The sequence below is a fragment of the Anopheles gambiae genome, chromosome 2 (genome assembly GCF_943734735.2).
Source record: "Anopheles gambiae chromosome 2, idAnoGambNW_F1_1, whole genome shotgun sequence".
In the NCBI taxonomy this organism is placed as follows: Eukaryota; Metazoa; Arthropoda; class Insecta; order Diptera; family Culicidae; genus Anopheles; species Anopheles gambiae.
In genome coordinates this window covers 113,408,276-113,430,329 of record NC_064601.1, presented here as the reverse complement: position 1 = coordinate 113,430,329, position 22,054 = coordinate 113,408,276, and the positions used below count along the sequence as shown (strand labels likewise).

General features: G+C 46.1%; 4 protein-coding genes across 13 annotated transcripts in view; 3 read left to right on the top strand and 1 right to left on the bottom strand.

Annotated features, from left to right (window-relative positions):
• LOC1269895 (hippocampus abundant transcript 1 protein) overlaps window positions 1-4,906 on the top strand; it is a 32,535-nt gene extending 27,629 nt beyond the window's left edge. For 4 of the 9 annotated variants that reach the window (XM_061663692.1, XM_061663691.1, XM_061663688.1 and 1 more), the window contains exon 10: window positions 1,341-4,906. In XM_061663692.1, coding sequence (XP_061519676.1) covers window positions 1,341-1,435 — 95 coding nt within the window. In that variant the 3' untranslated portion in view covers window positions 1,436-4,906. Of the gene's footprint in view, window positions 1-197 lie in introns of all 9 variants that reach the window. The other 5 variants (XM_061663693.1, XM_061663690.1, XR_009767197.1 and 2 more) reach the window with 4 other exon arrangements.
• A 67-nt stretch (window positions 4,907-4,973) lies between these two features.
• LOC1269896 (brachyurin) lies at window positions 4,974-6,086 on the bottom strand. The gene has a single exon (XM_308550.5). It carries the CDS (start codon window positions 5,961-5,963, stop codon window positions 5,046-5,048), a length of 918 nt encoding a protein of 305 aa, XP_308550.4. The 5' UTR covers window positions 5,964-6,086; the 3' UTR covers window positions 4,974-5,045.
• Window positions 6,087-6,854: 768 nt separating this feature from the next.
• Window positions 6,855-8,873, top strand: LOC1269887 (brachyurin). The gene has a single exon (XM_308541.5). The coding sequence runs from the start codon at window positions 7,544-7,546 to the stop codon at window positions 8,483-8,485; it is 942 nt and encodes a 313-aa protein (XP_308541.5). The 5' UTR covers window positions 6,855-7,543; the 3' UTR covers window positions 8,486-8,873.
• Window positions 8,874-9,799: 926 nt separating this feature from the next.
• Window positions 9,800-20,890, top strand: LOC1269897 (uncharacterized). 2 transcript variants are annotated; one of them, XM_308551.4, is made up of 6 exons: window positions 9,800-9,938; window positions 10,076-10,192; window positions 13,431-13,607; window positions 13,903-14,128; window positions 18,738-18,944; window positions 20,141-20,890. In XM_308551.4, the coding sequence occupies exons 3-6, from the start codon at window positions 13,498-13,500 to the stop codon at window positions 20,459-20,461; spliced, it is 864 nt and encodes a 287-aa protein (XP_308551.3). In that variant the 5' UTR covers window positions 9,800-9,938; window positions 10,076-10,192; window positions 13,431-13,497; the 3' UTR covers window positions 20,462-20,890. The 2 variants fall into 2 exon arrangements, with proteins under 2 accessions (XP_308551.3, XP_061519678.1); XM_061663694.1 differs by lacking the exon at window positions 10,076-10,192 and having other exon boundaries at window positions 9,854-9,938.
• Window positions 20,891-22,054: the final 1,164 nt, after the last annotated feature.

Here is a 22,054-nt window from a genome sequence, read left to right as displayed (position 1 = left end):
TGCTCTGTGCGTTTCTGTGGCATCTCCTTACCTGTGGTGTCTGAATCGTTTCTGTGGGTAGATGATTAGTAAACGTGTACATTATCTGTCTTTTGCAAATGCAGCAACATGTTTTCCCGTTGCTCGTTGCGGTCGTTTTCCTTCAGAATTCCCCACTATTTCTGGTTTATTTTTGCTTCTTTTCCACCCATTTTCAGAAAGCGGCTATCGGAGCCAAGACAGATTGACCGTTCTTATTGGAGACTGATTAGTGCGGTGATGATAAGTGAGAAACAAACACACATGCATACATACAGCGGGCGATACGACGACTCAGACGGGGGTTCAGAAGTAATGGACAGAGATGTGTGCGAGCCTGTTGTAGAGTGTTTTATTTTATTTTTCCACCAACTCACAACTACCACCACTCCACCATTATTAAAAACCACAACAACAACCGTTGCACAACTTGCTACTGTTTCTCCAGTTTTGTTTTTGGTTTTTGTGTGCCGCACTTATCTCACTCCCAAGTTGGAAAAGTGTTCCGTTCACCTGATTTTGTCCATATGGGAGTTGTTGTATGGAGTTGATTTTACTATCCCGTGCTTCGAAGGTGTGCTGCTGGAATGCTCGTCGCAGCAAAACTACAGTTTGTTATTGAAGTAATTATGATTTGGTTTTCTGTGTTTGTGTTTTGGTCCTGCTCTATCTATCTTACTTTTCTACACGTACACCACAATAGTAATGGCATTGATTTCATTTTATGTTCAGTCATTTTATTTCCTTTCTCTCTCTCTTTTACTCTATAATTTTCCTCTTAATTCGTGTTGCACTTGGACAAAATCTCCTGCAACACTAAAAGCACTAAATATTTAGCTAGTGTATAGAATAGAAGGAATTTAGAACAATCGAAAAACGATATAAATCTACCAGCTCCTCTCATAGAGCATATCTCATACTTGTGTGTAAGCTTTTTCACTTCAAACAATTGCCTTTAAACATTCAAATGCTGCTAAATATGATCAAGAAGACTATGAAGAAATAGTTTTTAAATGGTCCGCGTTCTTTCTCTATCGTCTTCGCTGCTATCGTAGAGTTGGCCCTCTTGAATCTTTACGCTTAAGCTCTCTGAACGCTGCTGAACTAACACTTCACTGAATCTGTATCTATAAATTGACGCTCTCGGACTCTTTTCCTCTTGTAGTATTATTAGTCAACACTGAACTGATTTTTTCCTGTACAGTATAGTAAAGTAGAGAGTACCTGCTAGTAGTGAATCATTTGTAGAGCGAACAACGACAGCTAACACTCCCCCACCAATGCTTTTCTCTGTTTCTCTTTCTCCCTTCTTTTCCCGGCAGGGCTCTCGTTGGACGTCGATTACGAGTACGAGCGTGGGCGTAAAGTAGCGGGCCCACTATCACCACTGATGCACCAGGACTCGGCCCAGCTATAGTTGTGTTAAAAAGAGATAAGAGAAAGCCCACAGCTTAGCTCGACATAATCCTAATATCGGCGTCATCATTAGTTTGTACAATCTCTAGTGTAAGCAAAAATCAAAGAAGAGCCGAGCACACGGCGTGAATGCGATGACGAGAGCGAGCAAAAAATGCGGTAGCGCAGGGCCAATCTAAGGGCTGAGGTGGAGTGATTAAACTTTCGGTTCGTGGCAGGGAATTGTGGACCGGTATGCAGTCGACGCGCGAAATGTGCTGTGTAAAATGTATTAGTCTGTTTATTATTTTGTGTTTTTTGCTCCTGTGTTTCCAGCATGAAGTTGTGGTCGAGCTGTTAGTAAGGGTATGAAGATTTATAATTCCGCTAGGAAAAGCTTCTGTTCTGTTTCCCCGCTTTTGTGGATGATGGTTTGAGGATTAATTTTAACAACAGTTACACTTTATTTCTACTGTTTTGTAAGTGGGGGAAACACAGGTCGGTTTGCCCTCATTTTGTCGCCCTATTTTACATCACGCATATGTGTTTCTGTTACGGTGTTGATATGAAAGGCAAAAGTGTGAACTTTTAGAACGATTACACGTTTTTGTTTTTGTTGGGATGGAAAGCTTTAAGCCGAACGCGAGCTTTCGTGGTTCGTTTCGGAGCACTTGGAACGCATAAAACCCCTTACACCTTACCTGTAGTTGTGACACAACGAACGTACGCCATTTTGTAGAATTTTTCGCTCGTAGTTTGTCCAGATAATTCTCCACAGTCTAGTCAACAGACGGACGAACGGACGGACGGACGGACACACAAACACACTGAACAGGCGAGCGCCCAGATATCATCGTCTGGGCAGCAGCGGCAGCGCCGGCGGGTGTGGGAATTCCACTGCGCTAACTAATCTTGCGTCATTGGACGGTTGCGTTTGGTCAGTTTTAGTGTTGATAGCAGCGAGTTAAAGGAACAGAGAGTTACGCACGTCTACCGTCGTCGCCGGTGTATATTAGGACTGAAATGAAGGGAGGGAAAGGTTGGGCAGAGAAAACAAACAACACGTGGAGAAGAGGAGGGAGAAAGAGTATTTTTTGTCCGTGGTTCGCTTAGTCTACGACAAGAAAACCGAGTGATAGTAGGATTAGATTATCGATTAGGGTGGAGAAAGGGAAAGAGAAGGAAGAGGAAATAATCGAGCAGCTAGTGTTGTGTGCATGTGTGTCGGACGGAGAAAACCATCAGCAGTAGCAGCAGCAGCAGCATGTACTAAAAAGGCTCCTACCAATATTAGCTTTCCTGCCGTGCCTGCTCTTTGGGTGATATGTTTTAAGTGTATGCGTGTAAAAATTATGTTAAAATAGTATGTTGCCAGAATTTAACAGACGCTATCGTTTTTGGCTTTGATTCGAGTTTAATAATCTACCTACACAGGAGGGAAGGAGGAGATGGTTCTAAAACTCGTTTAACATTCGTAAACAGTATGGTTAGAGAGTTTGCTAAACGGACGTTACTCTCAGTGTGTTGTTGAGAGCATTTTTACTTACACACACACAGACCGCAGGTAGTGAATTTTGTAAAAGATTTCCATTACGCTGCTAATACGTTACAGAGACAGAGAGAGAGAGAGTGAAAAGCGCACTTTTAAAATACCAATATACACAGTACACCACACGGCGACGCCGCAAAGGAAAAATTTGCTGATTTACGTATGTGTGTATGCCGTTTAATTGGACTCTACATATTGCAAGGTGGCATCCTGTGGAGAGAATTTAAAGATAATTACGCGCCATACACCAGCACGACGGGAGCATCTTTTTAGTGTGTAATATAACGCAACCAACAACTGCTGCAGCAATTCAAATGTACATGTAAAAAAAGAATGAAGAAGAAAAATTACAAAAAAAAACAAAGTTATAGCAGTATCAGAATTCAAGCAAACACAAGCCGAAAAAGGAACATAAATTAGCGATTTAATAGTGTCATGTGTTGATGCTCTCTTGTTACGCTGCAGAACGTCCAACATCGATCTATCGAACGAGATACGCAAACCCAACACAGACAAACACACACAAACACACTGTTAGTCCAAAGATTATGAATTAACTTGAACTACTAGTGGTAGAGCGTTAGTATTAAACAAAAAGGGCATCAAAAACATCCCGAGAATGCGAGTTTTTTTTTTTTTGTAAGATGCCAGTACGCCGACGATAACAGATAAACAGAAACAAAAACCAACAATAAATACCAACCCAAGCATATGTAATGGAAATTAACAACCCTCTTTTGTGCATCACGCATAAACCACGTGTGGGGCACACGTGCAAGGGGGGGAAAGTAGTAGCTCCACAAATTGTTTTTCTTTTTTCCACCCCCAAATTTCTCTGGGTGTGTGTGTGTAGAAAAAAGTGAGAAGAAAACGCATATTGCTGCGATAATCGAATGCCATTCGTTTCGTTTCAGTAGACTGCGCACAGTAGTAGCGCAAAAAACGGCGCGTTTAAATCTCGCGTTTCTTTCTGCATACAAGAACAAAACAAAAGCAGCAATCGCAGCAATCGCTGCCGGCGTTATTGTTGTTGAACTGTTGTCTTTTTTTCCCCTTCTTAATGTGTAAAACTCTCCCACACATTATTCGGCCCCCCCCCCGGGGGCCCCAGACAGACTTAAGCATTTGCGCCCTTTTTCATATGGCCGCAAAGAAGCGTACGCATCATCAGGAAGAGAGAATATTTGTTGACGTATTCCCATATTGCGTATATGCGAGTGCGTGCGTGTAGCCGTTGCGATACGCTTTTCCAATACGGTTACAATTTTCAAAACTTCCTTTCCCGCCATTTTTTGCGTTGTGTTCATTCTTCTCACCTAGGGCAGCATCTCGGTTTCACTTACTTACACTTACAGTACAAGTGTAAGTACGCCGAAGACGCATAGCGAGAGTAAGCAAACAAAGAAACGGCATTATAACGACAAAAACAGCGAAATCAAAGCGTTACATACATATTTTTTCTCTTTCAATTAGCTTTCTTTCCCTCTCTTTCTCTCTTTCTTTCTTTTAAATGATGTTGATGCTTTCTTAGAAAGCAAAGCAAGAGAGGATAGAGAAAGAAAACTACTTGAAAGTGAACGTAGTACACAACAGCCCCAGTTAAGTAAATTTGTAAATTATAAGAGAACAAACAAAAAAACAACATGTGAAAAGGGTGAAAAGGGCATACGTGAAAGCGAACACAGAGAGAGAGAAAGGAGTGTGGTAAAAGTACAGAAACGAATTCGGGTAGCAACACTATGCAAAGTGCTGTTGTGTAAGAAAGAGAATGAATGTGTGTGTGTTTGAATGAAGAGAGAAAGAGTAAAGGAAAGGAAGTTGTGCTAGGCGAAAGGTAATAACCGTGTGAATCGTTGAATCGTTGTGGATAGAGCAGAATGGAATAGGTAAACGAATGATGAAAAGGAAGGGAAATAAATATTGGTAAAATAATTTGAACCAAAATCCGCACGGAGTGAACGAACCCACTTTTCTCATGAAAGAAGCCAAACGCGAACGAAGGACACGAAAATGTGTTGGTTTAGTAACGAATCTGTCTTTTTTTTTGGTCTGTATTGTAATTTTAGGTTAAGCGGAGGACACTTTACGGCAGCAGCTGAACGTCGGAGTTCTCCCCGATCCAGGCGAGGAAGGAGGTGGTACGGGCAAAGACGGACGGCCAGTTAAGCTCGCAGCCGAGAGCGAGACCGAACGACACGACACCGAGCTGGACGGTCGTACCGTCGCGCACGATCGTCAGCGGACCGCCGGAATCGCCCTGGCAGGCACCGCGGCCAGAATCGCCCGACAGGCAGATGTTCTCCGGCTGCACCACGCCCGGGAAGCGCACCGAGCAGGCCAGGTTCGTCTGGATCGGGTTGTTGACGTAGCGCAGGATGGCCGACGCCTCCTGGATCGAGTCGGAGAAGCGCCCGAACCCGGACACGGTACCGATCAGGCCGGCAAAGTCGTTGCCCACATCGCTGAGGCGCGGCAGCGTCACCGGCTGGATGCGATCGCTGAAGGTGACGGGCGACACGACGCGGATGGTCGCAATGTCGTACCGGATGAGGGCCGGGTTCCAGTTCGGGTGCAGGCGGACGCCGCTCTGCTCGAACGCGATGCGCTGCTGACTCGGCTCGTTAACCGTACGGTCCTGGGCACCGTAGATGACGAGACCACCGTTCGAAACGTCGACACAGTGGGCAGCGGTCAGGACGTAGTTGGCAGTCAGCACGGAACCACCGCACAGCCCGGAACCGGTCGGGAAGGTGCTCAGGATGGCGACCTGGTACGGGAACTGGCCGGGCTGGGCAACGTAACCGTTGACGATGCGCGCGTTATCGCGGGCACCCGCCGGCATGTTGCGCACCTCCGTCAGGTACTGCTTCAGAAGGTCCTTGGGCAGGCGGCGCCAGTACTGGGGCATGCGGGTCATGGGGCGAACCTTCGACCAGTCGATATCGTCGGCGGCCATGACGGCGCACGCGAGCGCAAACAGCGCCAACAGGGAAAACTTCATCTTGATCACAGACACCCGATAAACAACGTTCCGAAACGTCCCCGAACCTTTCTAGTAACTAGTGTGTCGCAAGCGTTGCGGAAGGTTGTATTTATAGGCAATGTTCCCGAGGTGGGGATTACTTGCAATAAGAAAAGGCTATCGGGGAGCGTTCCTGTTGTGTGTATTGACGTATCGCTGTGGGTTCTCCCGATAAGATCATCTCGCTCGGGATCTCTTAAGACGTATGTTGTTTGCTGGGTTGTAAGCTAGGGGATACATATCTCGGTAGCAGCATTATTGGGGGGAGATAGCTGAACCAACCGCGTTACGATAATGAATAATCTCTTACGCTTGATAAGTGGCTGTACACTACCGAAAGGTAATATACGGACTAGCTTGACGTAAATATCGTAAAGGCAATCATCAGCTGGTTATTCCCGCACGATAAGCGCTTGCTTCCCGTCTGTACTGTATACACTTTACATTTTGGGAGTGTTTTTTACTCTTTTTTTCTAGAAACAATTCCTGTTTCATTGGAGATTGATAGAGAAGGCTGAAATTTCCTTTTTTTATTTGGGTAATCTTATGCTTCAGATAATGCTGTGTCATGCATGTTTGGTGTTGAAAATTTTGCCTTCTTATCATCTGTAAGAGAAACGTAAGAAAGTTGTTCTTCAGAAAACCGTCCAAACCGTCTATAACCGACCGCGTGCGTTGAATTTAAAAATTTGAAAAGTACGCGCACCCGCCGCTCGCAGCGCTGCTGTCGCAAACGCTATCAGACGTTTGAGCAAACATTTGAACCGGAAAATCAAACGTCAAGCAGACGACGGTTGGTTGACACGTTGTTTTGATACCGTGGGAATTCTGTAAACATTGCTGCAATAATGTAGTATTTAAAAGTGTTTGATAGCATTGATTAACAATTTTATGATTTTTAAAGGTGCTCGCAGGAGCATGCATGTTGCAAAATGCCATACACATTTCACCAATATTATCGTTTGGCTCTTGATGTCGCGTTACTTAACGACGAATAATCTCACCTTTCCCCGCCCCATGGAGTACATTCGCGTGTGGCAACCTTGAATGTTTTTATCAATTTGCACACCAAAACAACACAAGGCACCCCACTCCTTTCCAAAATTTGCTACCATTCCCAATCGGGATCAACGACACGTGCAGCACTGTACGATAAACTGGCGGTTGAAGGCCAAAAATAAATGCGCCAACCGCGCTGCAGAGAACGAAAGGGAGTGATGCATACAATCCGGCCAAATTCCAGCCCACTGGCCCATTGACGATTGTAAGCTCCCCGCCCCATCACCCCCAACGGCGCCCGATTTACGCAAAGCGCACAAATTTGGCTTATCGCGCACGCTAGACTGATAGCAACAAACACATCGTGAACGAATAATGGTCCGTTTTCCCAAAAACCCGCTTCCAAGAATCGATTGAGCAGGCTGATAAGATGGATAAGGTGCATGTACTATTTGGGAATTCTTTATCGGGTTGGGTCAATCCGCCAGACGCAGTGCGTGCTCTATATATAAAGGCTGCCTGTGTGCTTATCGCGACATCTTAGTTTGTTGCTTTACACGATGAGGAGCTTGATTGTGCTACTGTTGGTGACCGTTTCGATTGCGCATGGTGCGGCGTACAGTGTGCCGTCAACCGTCGATTCGATCGATTGGACACGTGTTAAACCGGTGGAAGAGCTCGACCACTATTGGGCCCGCTTACCCCCAGAGCTGCAGGTTTACAGGAATGGCACTCATGGAACTCATCCGTCAGGTCGCATCACCAACGGACTGGAGGCACGTGTAGGACAGTTCCCGTACCAGGCACTGCTGCTGACCGAGTTCGGCATGTTCACCATCATGTGCGGTGGGACGGTGTTGACGCCTAACTTTATCCTCACCGCGGCACACTGCGTAATGCTCGATCAAACGACCAAAGCGACCGGTGGCATGGCCATCCTCGGTGCCCACAACCGGATGGTGATGGAACCGACCCAGCAGCGGATACGCTTCGCAACCAGTGGCATCATCGTGCACCCTTCGTACACCGCCACCAACTTTCGCTTCGATGTGGCAATGGTTCGGCTCAATGCGCCGCTTCGCTTCAACAGTTACGTGCAGCCGGTACGACTTCCGGCCCGTACCGATCAGCGGCTGTTCGATGGAATAATCGGCACCGTCAGTGGCTTTGGACGGACGAATGATAAGGACGGGATACTGCCGTCCATTCTGCGCTACACAATCAACACGATCCTGAGCAACGGTGCGTGCGCGGCGCGGTGGGGTTCGATGCTGGTGGAACCGCACAACATTTGCCTCTCGGGGGACGGTGGTCGATCGGCCTGTGTTGGTGATTCCGGTGGTCCGCTGACGATCGAAGAGTGGGGTGGCATCACGTATCAAGTTGGTGTAACATCGTTCGGGTCGGGCAACGGGTGTACGGACGGGATGCCGACGGTGTACGGGCGTGTTAGCTACTTCTTGGATTGGATCAGAGCCAACTCGGATTGCCTCGCTTGCTGAGTGAGTGAGTGAGTGAGTGATTGTTTGTGTGACTGAGCGACAGCGAGGGATTAAAGGTGGATTTTTGTGATAAGGTTATGAAAGGTGCTCGTGTTCCTTAGGTGTGCAGATAGGAGGTAGATAATAGTTTGAAATGCCAGACAGTATGATACAGTAGTTTGCAGAAGGTCATATTAGGAGTCTATTTTATAGTGAAAGAATAGTTCTTATTAGTAGCATTTTGGAATGTAAATTGCATAAATGTAGGCGTTGTATCTGATCGTATACTCAATAAAATAGCTAAATTTTGTAAAAAAAAGCCTTTTTATTGTTTAGAGTAATACAGTAATCTCTCAAAATGCAACCGCCACCTCGCAACAAGAAATAAACCATTTATTTTTAATCAACACCTTTTCATGCTATCAAATTGACCATAAAACGAAACGCGTAAACTGTTCTCACTGCCGTCAGCTCGCGGTGAAGGGGGGGGGGGGGGGGTTTGCCGCTCTATTTCAGGTGCAAGAACCGATAGTAGCAAGAGCTCAGCTTGCTGAAAGCAGCAGCCGGGGCAACTGTTGGCAACGCGCATTGCTCTCGAGAAGAACTCCCATCCCCCTTCTGTCAACGTCAATGCCAGAATGCGTCTTCATAAATCCGTACCAAGGGCACGGCACAAATACAAAACCAACCTCTCCCCGCAAAGCCTAAATCCAACCAGGAGGAGAAGGGGGGGGGGTGCTGTTACTATTTTTACCTCTACGCCACTGCCTGCTCAATCTTTCCAAAAAGGCAACAGCACGCGACGGACATTGATTGTGGTCGTCGTCGTCGTCAGTCATCCCGAACTGTCGGAAGTCAGTGCGAGCAGTAGGCGAAGAAGCGGTACTCAAACGGTGTTTTCTTTACTGTCTGAGATAGGTTCATCATCCCTCTTCCATCATCAGCAGTAGCAGCAGCAGGATGTAATAATGGCCGCTTAGTCACGCCGGTGGGAATTTTCTCGCAGCAGCAATTAATGCGCAACGTACACAAACATGACGAGGACAGTTTAATTGTGGCTCGTCAGCTGTGTGTTATCTTTTGATAGTCACAAAAGAAAGAAAAAAAAAACACAGTACGATTGATGAATAAGCTTGTTTTTAATCTTACGCTCTCTCGCCTTTGCTTTCCATCTTTATCGCCAAACAATCTCTCTCTCAGTGCGCCCGACCGGGAAGACACTCACCAGGTGCTCAGACTCGAATTTCTCTCTCGCTCTCGCTCTCCGTCAAGACACGCACGCCACTGACATTTCCACACAGACACTCAGCACATGGATGCGTATGCGCACTGGCACCACTGCTTTGGTGAAGCGGCTTGCGCAAGTGCACTCACCGCACCTGGGGGGAGGAGGTCCATTAAAACAGTCGCACCAAGAGCCGGGCGCCTTCAGTCGGAAGTCAGGACTTGAGCAGCAATCGTGTGATAGCTACAGGTTAGGGAGCAATTGTGTTTGTGTGTGTGTGCGATTGTGTGCTTGTGTGGTGTGCAGTGTTGTGTTGGAAGCGGTCCTTTTTTAAATGGTTTATTTTGCACCTTTTTTTCTCCTCTCTTGTCCAATCGATCCGATAGGGCACCAGTGTTGTGTGGCAGAGTGAGAGAAGCAGATACAGAGCGGAATCGAAAGCAGTGGCCGTGTGTGTAGTAGCACTAGAAAAAACGTCCGTCAAACGTTTACACATACCTTAGGTAGGTTTTTGTACGACTGTGTGTATATGTGTGTGTGTGTGTGTGTGTTTTGAAAGTCTTTGGAGAGACCTTCGGAAAACTGTTCAAGCGGAAGCGCGATCAAACGCGATCAAATTATAGACGCCAGTGTAAATGGGGCCGGCGTTTTCAATTCATTCCGCTGCTGCCAATACAAATTTCAAGTGGTTTTTGCTTTCAAGGCAAACAGAGAGAGAGAGTGGGAAAAAGGGGAAGGGAAAATTTCCATCCAAAACACGACGTTTTGAAAAATGAACTGAATGGGCGAACGGGGAACGGCTCTAGTGAGTGATCACGTAATATTTTTACTTTATGATCTCACACTGTGGCTGAGGTGACTGAGGGAAAATGTGTTTTCCACTGTTTTTGTTGTTGTTGCTTACTTTACAATCTCCATGTGGAGCTTGAGACAATCAGCTGTCCATCTTGGCTGGTAGCATCGGTTTATTCACCCGATCTCCCTCCGTCCCGCTTTGATGATTTATTGTCGGGCGCAACAATTTACCAGATGGCGCAAAGGGGAATGGCTGCAATTACTATTTTTAATGTGCAACAATTGTGCAAAAATAGGTCCCCCACCTGACTTGATCCCAGTAAGCGGCAGAGCGGCTCTGACTGAAATTATGCAGATGTTTATAAGCTGCTCACTGTGCTGCATTAAATGCCTAAAATTAGCATCCCTTTTTGTTTTAGGAGGCTTTGAAATGATCATGGAGACGCCTGGTCGTTCACGCGAATCGTAATGGAGAAGCCTGGTCGTTCATTCGCAACGACATGTGTTTATCTATCCCACACACACAAGCTTTGGGCAAAAAAAGTGATCCTATTTTTTTATCACTCTCTTCTTTAATGTTTCACGTGAAACATTCACACACATAAAAACCAATTACTTGTCACGCTTAACTAATTTTAGTTTGGCCACCACACACCGTGCCTGAAGGAATGCATCGAACCTCATCGTTGGGTGAGGTTAAGAGACACGGCACAGCAAACGGAATCACACTGCCTTTCCCACCGCTCTCATTCTTAAGACGGCTGAACCGGTTGATTCCTGCTGGCGGTGAATGGTGATGATTCTCACGCGCTAGTTGCTGAGGAGCAACCTCCCCCAGCTTGCTTCGACCACGGGTTTTTGCCCGCACGGATGGACGACACGAAAACGTGTCGCACACACTAGATGAGTGCGTCTATTTTCGATACGACCGTACCGTACCTTGGCTGCCGGCGCCCCCATTCCCTCACTCACCGGACAACTGGGACCGGGTTATGCCGTATAATACCTCCCCCTAAACTAGCCATAAATGCCCTCAGCAGCAGTGTGGGATTTGCCACACACATGGTGAGGGAGAGGTGATCTAAGTCAAGGTTTATGATGGGTTTCGTGCTCAAAGTTGCGTATGTATGTAATCTTACCCCCCCCCTCGATGCCGAGACACGTTGCCCTAATTCGGCGCGGAGCTAAGTGGAGCTGGGTTGGGATGTTGCAATGGGCGCGTACCGTTTTGGCGCGGATGCGCCAAGCGACAACGGCCGATGGTGATGGGTTCGCCTAATTAAGTGCTCCGTTGAGCGACATCAGAATTGAGTGACGTGCAGTCCCTTGAAGGCGGGAGATAGTGAGGGAATTAGGGGAAAGATGCATCATTTCCCCGTGTCTGAAACGAGCACACCGTGTTTCGAAGATGCAAGCGAGTGCGTTATTTTCAGCTACACGCTTTACGTTCCTTTCATGCTGTTGACCCTATTCTAGAGCGGAGTGCAGCGGGAAGAGAAGGAGGAAGATGGGATGCTTGCAATAGCTAGGGAGGAGGAGAAGAAGGAGGAAATGAAAATAATTCATTCTTGTGCGCTTTGCCAGACGCCCGGTGGACGAAGGAATGCAGATTAATTAGGCTAGCATCAAATAAACAATTCCCGCTTCTAATCGGTCGTAGCGAGATGGCTTGGGGTTGTGTGTGTGTGTGTGTGTATTTATCTTCTGGGCAGCTTCTAACCTTGCCCAACAAAGGCAACAAACAAGTGGCGATTGCTGCTTAGTTGGTTACCCCGGGCAACAAGACAGCTCTTTCGCACGCTCTATATATCTCTCTCTCTCCCACCGAGACCAGCTGACGGCTTTTTTCGTTTGGGAAGGGTAAATAATTTTAATGACAGTCTTTCATCGCATCGAACAATTGTAGTTTATTTGTTTAATATGTTTATTTACAAGGCTTCGGTGTGAATTGCGGTATGCATTGCCGAGGGACTGGTGCGACGCACGATGGCCAATGGCCTGACGCACGATGGCAACCAACATTCCAATAATAATCACTTCCAGATCCGGTCGGTCACTGAAACTGATCGGAATGGTGGAATGGTTGCAGGAAGATAGAGACGGGACTCGTCAAGAACCACAAGGTGGTTGTTTATCGGGGTCGTACGCATTAGGCAGCGGTCTAATGTTGTTGCGCGCAACATTGTTGCTCGGAAACATATCGCTGAGGTGGTCTATGAATGTTGCTGGCAACATTTCACTTTGACATTGTTTAGCGTCAAAAATTAACCAATTAACAGCTCAGAGTTTAATTTTTTATCATTCACTTGTTGAATAAAGTGTTGAAAAAATAAAATATACATCAAAAAATGTATTATAAATGCAAAAATTCCAAATTTAGCGGATGTCAACAAAACACACACTGCTGCTGTGTCATTTCATACACCCGATTACCATGACCAAGGTAAATACAAAATGTTGCCAGACAAAAATCAAATTGGTTTGAATTTGGCCGGCAACAAAGTTGCGCTAGCTGTCAAAATCCATACATTTTGCCAGCAACAATGTTGCGCGCAACAAGATTAGACCAGTGCCTTACGGCTTACGCCATTAACACAATGTGCACGGCTGTTGGTCGTGAAATGCGTTGCTCATGGTCAAAGCAGGCTTGGACGGGTTTGGAGAACGGTGGCAGTAGAACAAATCGTAAATAGTGGTGTGTTTACATGAACGCTAACGGATTTGTCAGTTTGGAGCAAGAGCGGGCAAGAGTGGTTTTGTGAGTTGGTGGTCATGATGTTTTGTCAACAACTGTATTAATAATGATTTATTTTGGGACTTGTATGAACAATACTTGATAAGCATTATTGAATGGATTTTAGTACAAAATTAGAAGAGCGCCTAAATCTAGGCAATTTTTAATCATTCAACATACAACTAATTGCTGGAATTGTCTTTTCTTTCCAGGTAAACTAATCACAACTCCCGCGCGGGAAGAAACAAACAGACAACCATCAACGCATCAACAGTCACCATGAGTGCTCGCCGAGGACTTCGCACGCGCGTGTACGACGCCAACATGAGCATGGTCGAGAACAACTATCGGGCCGCGCTGGAGCGTCTCGAGAAGAGCCGTCGCGCACCGTAAGTATGGCGATGGATGCGTTGGCCCTTGCGAACCGAAGCGCTACGCCGGACAGCTGTCGCCTTGCGATCAAGGTTGACGTCAGGGCATGTCCGAAACGTCCGGCAGGCGCGATGTGCGCATGATGTAAACATTAATTTCCTCGGTCAATGAATCGGGCGGCGGTACCGGTTCGTTTGCAAGGCCAACGAACGGCGATGTTTCCTTTTCGAGTTGGACGTGATCTTGAACTGATGGTGTTATTTTTCCCTCCCTTTCCTTTTTTTCTCTTCGAACTCTCCCTCTCTCTCCCAGGTCGCTCGATCGGGAGGTGAAGCCACGCGCCTCCCCGTTCGTTAGCCGGTACGACTTTAATGGGGCGGATCTGGACGAGGAGCTGCAGGTCGCCCGCAGCCGGGCCTCGCGCGTAATCCACGAGAAGTCGACCATCGACCAGCGGGCGGAGCAGTTCCGCAGCTCGAGCCTGGCGCCGGCCCCGGTCAGCTCGGCCCTGGCGCTCGAGGGCGAGTTCGACGATCAGGTGAGATTCAGACGGTTTCTGTTGCGACGCTCGTGGGTCAACCACAACAACAGCGTCATTTACGTAGTGCCGCTACCGAGCGATGCGAGCTACTTCCCGCGTTGCTACTACGACTACTACTCCAGCTGCTGCTGAGGATGAGGTTTCGCTCTCCATCCCGCTCTCCACCTCAATGTTACCCAATGTGTGGTGTGTGTGTGTGTGTTTGTGTTCATGAAGAATACTTATGAGAAGTTGCTCATACTCTGTGACTTAGTTGACAGTCTTGGTGAGAGAGTTGAACAGGAAGGTAACAAAAAGTTCCGAAATGAATGGATTTTTCACATCGGATTGCATAGTTTTAGGCGCAAAGTGTTCTAAAACACACTTTAGTTTGATTTTGTTCACCAAAATGTTCCACTTTCTCAACAAGTTTGTCAACCACGTAACTATGAGTCCCCCCCCCCGTTCTAACCCTAGCCCACACACCGCCACCCCCTTTTTCCCCTACTCTCCACGTTTCGTGTCGTACTAATTGTTAATACCACCAAACCGCGACCAGATTCAAATATGTTTCCAACGAACCGTTGAGTAGAGTATGTCCTCGCTTTACACAAGAGCAAGCTGGATTGTTGACAATGCCGTTACCTGAGTTCTTTTACGTACAAGTGACATACAAAAAAACAAAACAACATTATAATTTAGGTCTTTAGAAGCAAGGAACAGACGCCGTTAGTCACAAATCGGATTGTTTGTAGAATGTGTTGTGATGTTCCGCCGTACAAAATTGAGTAGAAATCGATTCGAAACGCACACAAAACAGTAACCAAAACGACGCTTAGCGAGCGAAACTAATTAGCGAACGAATTTGAACGTTTTTAGTAGTACAATGTGTGAAGGAGGAGCAAAAGCAAAGCAAACAAAAAGGAAGGGAGAACATGATACGCTTAAAATGTTGCCTGTCACAGTAGTATTGTTTTTGGATTGTTTGTAGTTTGTAGGAGTTTACAAAGCATATACAGTAGTTTGTAAGGAACGAAACACCAATAGGTGGAAGTTGAGAGCGAGCTAGAAAAACTAAACAAAATAGGCAAGGTTTTTAGAACAAATTTTAGAACAAAACGTGTTAGTATCCGTGTAAAACTGAAAGGCTGTTTCCGTTCCAATTTCGATCCGTGCTCCAACGCCATCGCACGAAGCATGTCAGTAGCGTCTCTCTACTAGCACACGTAAGGGCAAAACAAAAATGTTATGATCAAATCTTGTTGTTGTATCCCCATCTACCATCTCTACAACCACCCGCCCTTCCCCGCTCCGTCCCATAGCCCACCATCGAACTCCTTTTCCGGTGGTTGAAAGGACGCGACACGTGAATAAAATGTGATATGACTCGGGCAGAAGAATGTCCGTTTCCACGCGCACGTCTCGATGTGTTTTAGATTCGTTTTCTTTTTTCCCTCGGCTGTTCGTCGGTTTTGTCGTCGAGTGTGTATGGCGATCGTTACCGTAAGTTTGCTTGGTACGTTTGGATCATGCTTGGTCGATCGTTTGCAGTTTGCAGCCACATCGCCATGCCTCACCATGCGCTAGAACCGTTACATGTATACCATTCGTTTTGTTTGTCCATTTCGCATCATGAGTGAAGAGAGTTTTTTTTTCGTGATGATAGAAGCCAGGCTTTAGTAGCTTTAGGATTTATACTATACTTTTGGAACGCAAAAATTACCACATAAAACTCTATTGGAACTCTCTAAAAGATAGTGTGTGCAAAGGAACAAAATGGCTGGAAACATATTTAATCAAAATTTGAAAAAGGATCGATCCACATAAATTGCATGTCATACTAAACGTTTACTAATGATGTACTAATGTTTCACTAATAGTATTATAACAGGAGTGTATCCCTTTCCCTCATCTCTGTCCATTCCCTTTTTAACGTGCATTTTAGTGGCTCATGTACATCTCATTTCAACGCAACTGTGATGAAAATATCCGAAAATGCAATGCAAAATGAATTACAAAGGAATCGCCAACAGATGACAGTAATGTTGTAGAGTGTGTTTTATGATTATCAGAATCGAATTTTAGTACAAGCTTCCCTATCTTCTCTGAAAGGCATTGAAGTATGCATAGTAGTTCTTCATTTCACCAATTCTTCATTGGTAATTTCTGAGTAGTGGTCAAGAATATTATCCACTTATTATCCTTAAAGGCTAAGCCGGTCTCGTAGTACAGTCGTCAACTCGTACGACTTAACAACATGCCCGTCATGGGTTCAATCCCCAAATAGACCGCACCGCCATACGTAGGACTGTCTATCCTGCTATGGGGGGGAATCAATTAGTCACTGAAAGCCAAGCCCACAAGTGGGTACAGGCAGGCCTTGACCGATATCGGTTGTTGAGCCAAAAGAAGAAGAAGAAGAAGAAGAATCGTTAAAGGCTGCGTACTAAAGTTTTCAATCAAATGATTACTAAAGCTGCTAGACACTTAGTGCTTCGTCCGTACTAAAAACCGAATTATTCCTACGAGCTATGACGAAGGCAGGCCCATTCAAGCTAAAGAATATGAGTCAGTTTTCAAAGTCAAACCTTGATGAATGCCTCATCAGTCTTAAATTACAAAAAAAAAAACCAAAAATTTGCTTTTGAATTATGTTTGTCCTTAGCCCAGTTCTTAAGCTAGCACAACATAGCCAAAACCTTATTCTCTTACGACAAAGCGGCTTTCCGGCGCACTTCAGCACAACTGATAAAAAAATACACCAATCCCCTAGACAAGGCCAAGTCACTTAAATTTTCACGATGATCTCATCGCCCGGCTCATCGGCTCGAGCACAAAGTCAAAACAAAGATTGATGACGGTGGTTTATGTTGGCTGTGTCAAACAAGTGCCTTGACATGACTCTTCGGTCTTGGGACTTGGGAGAAAAAACATTAGTGTGTTCACCTTTTTTACCGTCAGACCGTTCAGACTTTGCAAATGTGTTGTTATCATGTTCGTGGGAGAATGTTTTGGTTTTTGCCAATGCCAACAGTGCTAATTTTAGAACAAATTATTATTACAAGAAGGGTGTTTGGCAAAGAGAGAGACAGCGGGGAATGAAGAACGAAGCGTGCAGTAATTATTTCAAATAACATCCTCACAGACTGCATTGCATTGATAAATGTGCATTCTTTGCTGCCCGGCAAGCCTCATTACCTGGTCAGCATGCTCATAATTCTCTCACCATGTACACCCCAAATAAGCAACTCAATTACCCAGCAGAAGATGGCCAAATAAAAGCCAAACCGCTCGCACAATCAGCTGATTGATGGCTCTTGGCGATATTTTGTCACAACGGTGTGACTGAACCCTCCTTTCCTGCATCTAGCAGGCCATGCTGACTCAGTGCCATCGTGTGTTTCGAAGGTATTTGCAAAGCTCCGCAGTCCGCAGCCGAGGCGTGGGATGAGTAAGATTTTATTTTCATTTGCCCCCGCCCGCCCAGACCGTCCACCTCTTTCTGTAGGTTCGTTATCGGGTACTGTTGCGGCTTTTTTGTTGTTGTTGCTGTTGCCACTATTACCCACCGGTGTGCGGTGTGGCGATAATTTTAAAAATATCCTCCCCATCGCCCGAGGAAGAACTCGACACGGTGCCACGGTTTATGGCCCGTTCCCGCTCCACACATCCCTCTCCTGGGTATGGGTAAGCGAGAGCGAAACAGGCCTAACAAGCCCAAGCGATGTCTTGGTTTTGGTTCCTCCCGTATTTTTTCTCCTTTTTCTTGTATCTCACAAACCCCCCCTACCGATACACGTCGCTTGCTTCGATGCGTTAAAAATAAATTCCTCGCAAATGGCAAACCTCGGTCCTCTCGGTCCACGGCAAAGCAATCCGCCCGCTAATTATAATGTACCGTCGAGCGGCGGCGTGTCGCGTCATCCCTCCCTCCCCCACCCGCGACGGAACACACCGTCAACATTCTTGCCGGTGGTGGTACAGTCGGTGGTGGGTTCGAACGATTGTTTCCTACGCAGCGTATTGTATTTTCCGTTGCGCAGGAATTTGTTGTGCCTTTTGTGCCGTAATGTTGCTTCTTGGTGCACGCCGGGCTTGAATTAAATCCTCAATGGATGAGTAATTTTTTAAGCGCAGCACATGAAATGGATCTTTTTTACAGGCTGTGGGTAATTATTCGAAGCTCGAAGGAAGAAGAAGGAGGCCGTAAGTGGGGAAGGATGTTAATGGCAATTGTTTAATTGAGATTTACTGGCGCATTAACTGTTCCTTTTGAGTTGATTTTATCGATTAACCACCAACAGTGCATTTTGAGTTGATGGGGAAAAGGTTCAAATGATTCCATTTTGAATAAATATTTGTTTGAGCATAATTTGCCTGCTTACTAATCCGATTTACGTATCAAATTAAATTAAAAACAGTATAAAGATAACTTCAAACACAATCTTCTTCGAAAGCAATTTTCTAACCACTAAAACTGTCCGCTTCCCGTTGCATTCTGGTTAGCAAAATTAAACTTTTCGTCGCGTTATGTCATAAAAAAGAATTATCTTTTGGCACCTCAGCAACTAAACTCAAGCTTTTCCTTTGCACAATGCGTTTTCCTGCTCTCTTTCTCTGCTCACAGGTCCAGGCGACGCTAGACCGTATCCGTGCCAGCAAGAATCTGCTCAGCCAGCTGCAGTCGGACGATGCCCTGGAGTCGTACCGGTCCGAGACGCGCTCGAAGCTGAGCGAACAGACTGCCCGCAAGCTGGCGGACAAGATGGCGATGGTGAACAGCGACGAGGATGAGTTTGTCTCCACCGGCATGACCGCACGCAAGGCACTCAAGGTAAGCTTCCGCCCTGTTGCAAGCGGGGCGGTGAAGTAGAGCCACTCAGGGAAATGGGTGTTAAGTCCTCATTCCATCAGGTTTAACGACACGGCACGGAGGCAGTAGAACGTTCTTTGCTTGCGAAAAAGAGAGCTTAAGTTGAGGAGTTGCTTTTAAAAATGTGTGATAATGAGAGTAAAGTGAGGAAGGTTTAACATTCCCTTTAAATTGGTATGATTTAAAGCTAATCAACATTAAATTTTGGTTTAAAGCAGAACGATCGTTCATAAAACATCTTCAATTGGCATAAAAAAAATCCAAATTACGCCTAAAGTTATGCTATTATCCAAACAGGCTACTAGACATAAATAAATTTAACGCCTAAAATTATGCATTTTTCCTGAATATGAGCCATTTTCACTCTTCAAGTGTGAATAAGCGAGAAACGTTCTACAAACCCTCTTTTTTGCGAGCTTAATCCATCATAAATCTTCATCTTCTAAGCTTCATTCACATCTACATCTTAATCTGCTCTTAGCACAACCACCAAACCGCATACTAAACGCTTTTGTATCATGCTTGCCGCTTCTTCTTTCCACTGCTTTCTTTTCCGGGCTATCGCATCGACTCGTCCCCGTCCTGCCCTCACTCCCCCTCCTGTATGCTTCTACCATAACCTTCCTCTACAATCCGGAATGATGCTGATGCCGGCGACGGTTCCCGTTCCCTTTGGTGTACAGTACAAATACCGCAAATATCTCCCCCGAGACTAAGTGCTGCCACAACGATGGACGTGTAGCCGGGGTTGCGTTGGACACGAGCGTGCTGCCAGTTTGGAGCCAGCCAGCAGCACGCTAAGCAATCCCGCAGGAGACAACACAAAAAGCAAATCGTGTACAGCCCCCCAGGTGTCAAAAAGCATTTAAAAATGCGCTTTAAAGAAGCTGATTTTGTTGTGCGAATTGCATACTTCATTGCCGTGGGACGACTCATTACGCTTTTGCTGACTCATTCAAACCAGATTGTCACCTGCAAACCCTTCTACTTAACGGCATCCCATCACTTCTCATCACCCATTTTTCAAACGTTTAAATGTAGATTCCTCCGTTTTGACCGGTTCCCCTTGTTGTATTTTCCCGCCCTTGTTTTTTTTGTCCCCTTCATCCGTGATTTTTGCTGCCGCTGCTTCTGACCCTGCTGTCGGAATGCTGCAGATCCGTGCCAGCACCGAATCGTCCTCGGTGGCCAAGAGCTCGCAGGCGCTCAAGTGGAAGGACGAGACGGCCGAATCGTACGCGAGCAAGCGGGCGAGCGCAACCAAGGCCCGGCTGCAGGACATCGACCAGGAGATGGAGGAGTTTGAGGCGAAGCAGGCGGCCCGGGCTCGCCGCAACGCTCAGCTGAAGCAGCTGCTGGCGGAGACGGCCGCCCAGGACATTGTGCCGGCGAGTCTGAGCGAGCACGCGGACGGCATGAAGGTGACGACCGGCGTACTGAAGGTGAAGACGACGCAGAAGAAAATGGTCAGCTTTTAAAGGGAGGAAGAAGTGGGGGCGGGGGGAAAAAAACTTTGTCCAAACAGGCGCGTGCGCGCGCGTGTGTGTGTTGTTGACGTTTTAGTTTGAATCTCTTGCATTCTTGTGTAATATTTTTTGTTGTTGTGGTAATACGTACAGTTTTGTAGGGCCATTCAGATCTAGCTGGTAAGATGTTAGTTACTATCCCAGAGAATGAGAGATAACGGAGAATTAGGGAGAGAAGAGCAGCCAAAGCAAGACGCAATGTCTCTATGTAAGTGTGTGTAAAAAAATGGTATAAAATGCGAATCTCCTGGGAGTGCGAGGAGCAAGCAGACAGAAGGACAGATTAGGAGGAAAGTAAATCGGGAACCAAATCGGCCATAAACCGATGCAGCTAATGGATGCTTTTCTTTAAAGACAGCAATATATTTGTACTAAACATCATTGAAGCGTGCGTCTGTGTTTTTGTCGTACGCAAACGAGTCTCGCGAGACCGTTTTATGTGTTTAAAATGAGAAAAGTGTGTGTGGGCCGTATTCGTGCGAAAGTATTTTGCTTTCCCTTGTTGTTCGTTTCGTTCTTGTATGATACTTCCGCGTGACACCTTACAGGACGAGGCACACGACGACACCAGCCGAAGCGTGAAGTTAGCCAAATGGGAAAACATGATGCATAATAAATGATGTTTATTTACTTGTGGCGTGTATTCGCATGTTTTTTAGAGTGTATTTTCGTTCGAGCGGGAAAAGGAACTGTGAGAAAAAATGTTGCATTTTGAAGCAAAACAAAATAGAGCCATGATCTTGATTAATGGGGAGAAGATGAGGGTATTTAACAAAACAGAGTGACGGTGGAATTAAATGGCTCGACTGAATTATAGAAAAAGTAGCGAAACCAGTGTCTTATATTGCAAAAAGTCACAAAAAAGAACGTTAAAGTTGGTTACTAACTCGTTTAGTACACAACAGGTTGCTCCACACTCAAGTTTTAGTACAACACGCATACACGTGTTGCATACATTTAGGTGCTCTCACATGAACGGTCGCGCTAGGAACAAAACGAAGCAACACGGAAAGCTTGCTAGACTGCTTGAACGTAAAACATTGCTCACAATGCCCACCCCCTTCTGGGCGCATGAGTGTACAAGTAATTGCATGACAGGACACTTCTTTTGTACGACGTTGTAGCCGTGTAAGTAATGTGACGATTAGTTTTCTGTCCGAGATTACATAAATATGCCACACACCCCACAGTGCACTAAACCACTGGCCCTTTGGGTGCGAGGTGTAGCTTAACAAATGGTTAATGGTGTTGGTGGACAAGTAAATCCTTCAGCTTGCTGTGGTCTAGATTGTGCAGCCGAGGAGGGTCTTTCAAGAGTGCGCCATAGTCACACCAGTGTGTTCACTGGCTTGACTTGCTGCACGTACTGTACTGCAATCAACAACTTGCTCACGTTCAGACACGCTGGTCGGGCATTAAATCGTCTGCAGTTTTGCGTCGTCATTACCCAGCCCAAGGAACGTTTATGGAGCGGCGTGCTACGAGCAAACCCCGAGACCATTTGTCGCCAATAATTCACCAAGACCCAGCTTAGTTAAAAGGTCG

Bases quoted from the DNA above. Each gene is read 5' to 3' on its own strand.
- LOC1269896 (XM_308550.5), bottom strand. From the start codon at position 5,963: ATGAAGTTTTCCCTGTTGGCGCTGTTTGCGCTCGCGTGCGCCGTCATG.
- LOC1269887 (XM_308541.5), top strand. From the start codon at position 7,544: ATGAGGAGCTTGATTGTGCTACTGTTGGTGACCGTTTCGATTGCGCAT.
- LOC1269897 (XM_308551.4), top strand. From the start codon at position 13,498: ATGAGTGCTCGCCGAGGACTTCGCACGCGCGTGTACGACGCCAACATG. The intron at 13,608-13,902 runs GTAAGTATGGCG...TCTCTCTCCCAG, and splicing joins GAGAAGAGCCGTCGCGCACC to GTCGCTCGATCGGGAGGTGA. The intron at 14,129-18,737 runs GTGAGATTCAGA...CTCTGCTCACAG, and splicing joins AGGGCGAGTTCGACGATCAG to GTCCAGGCGACGCTAGACCG.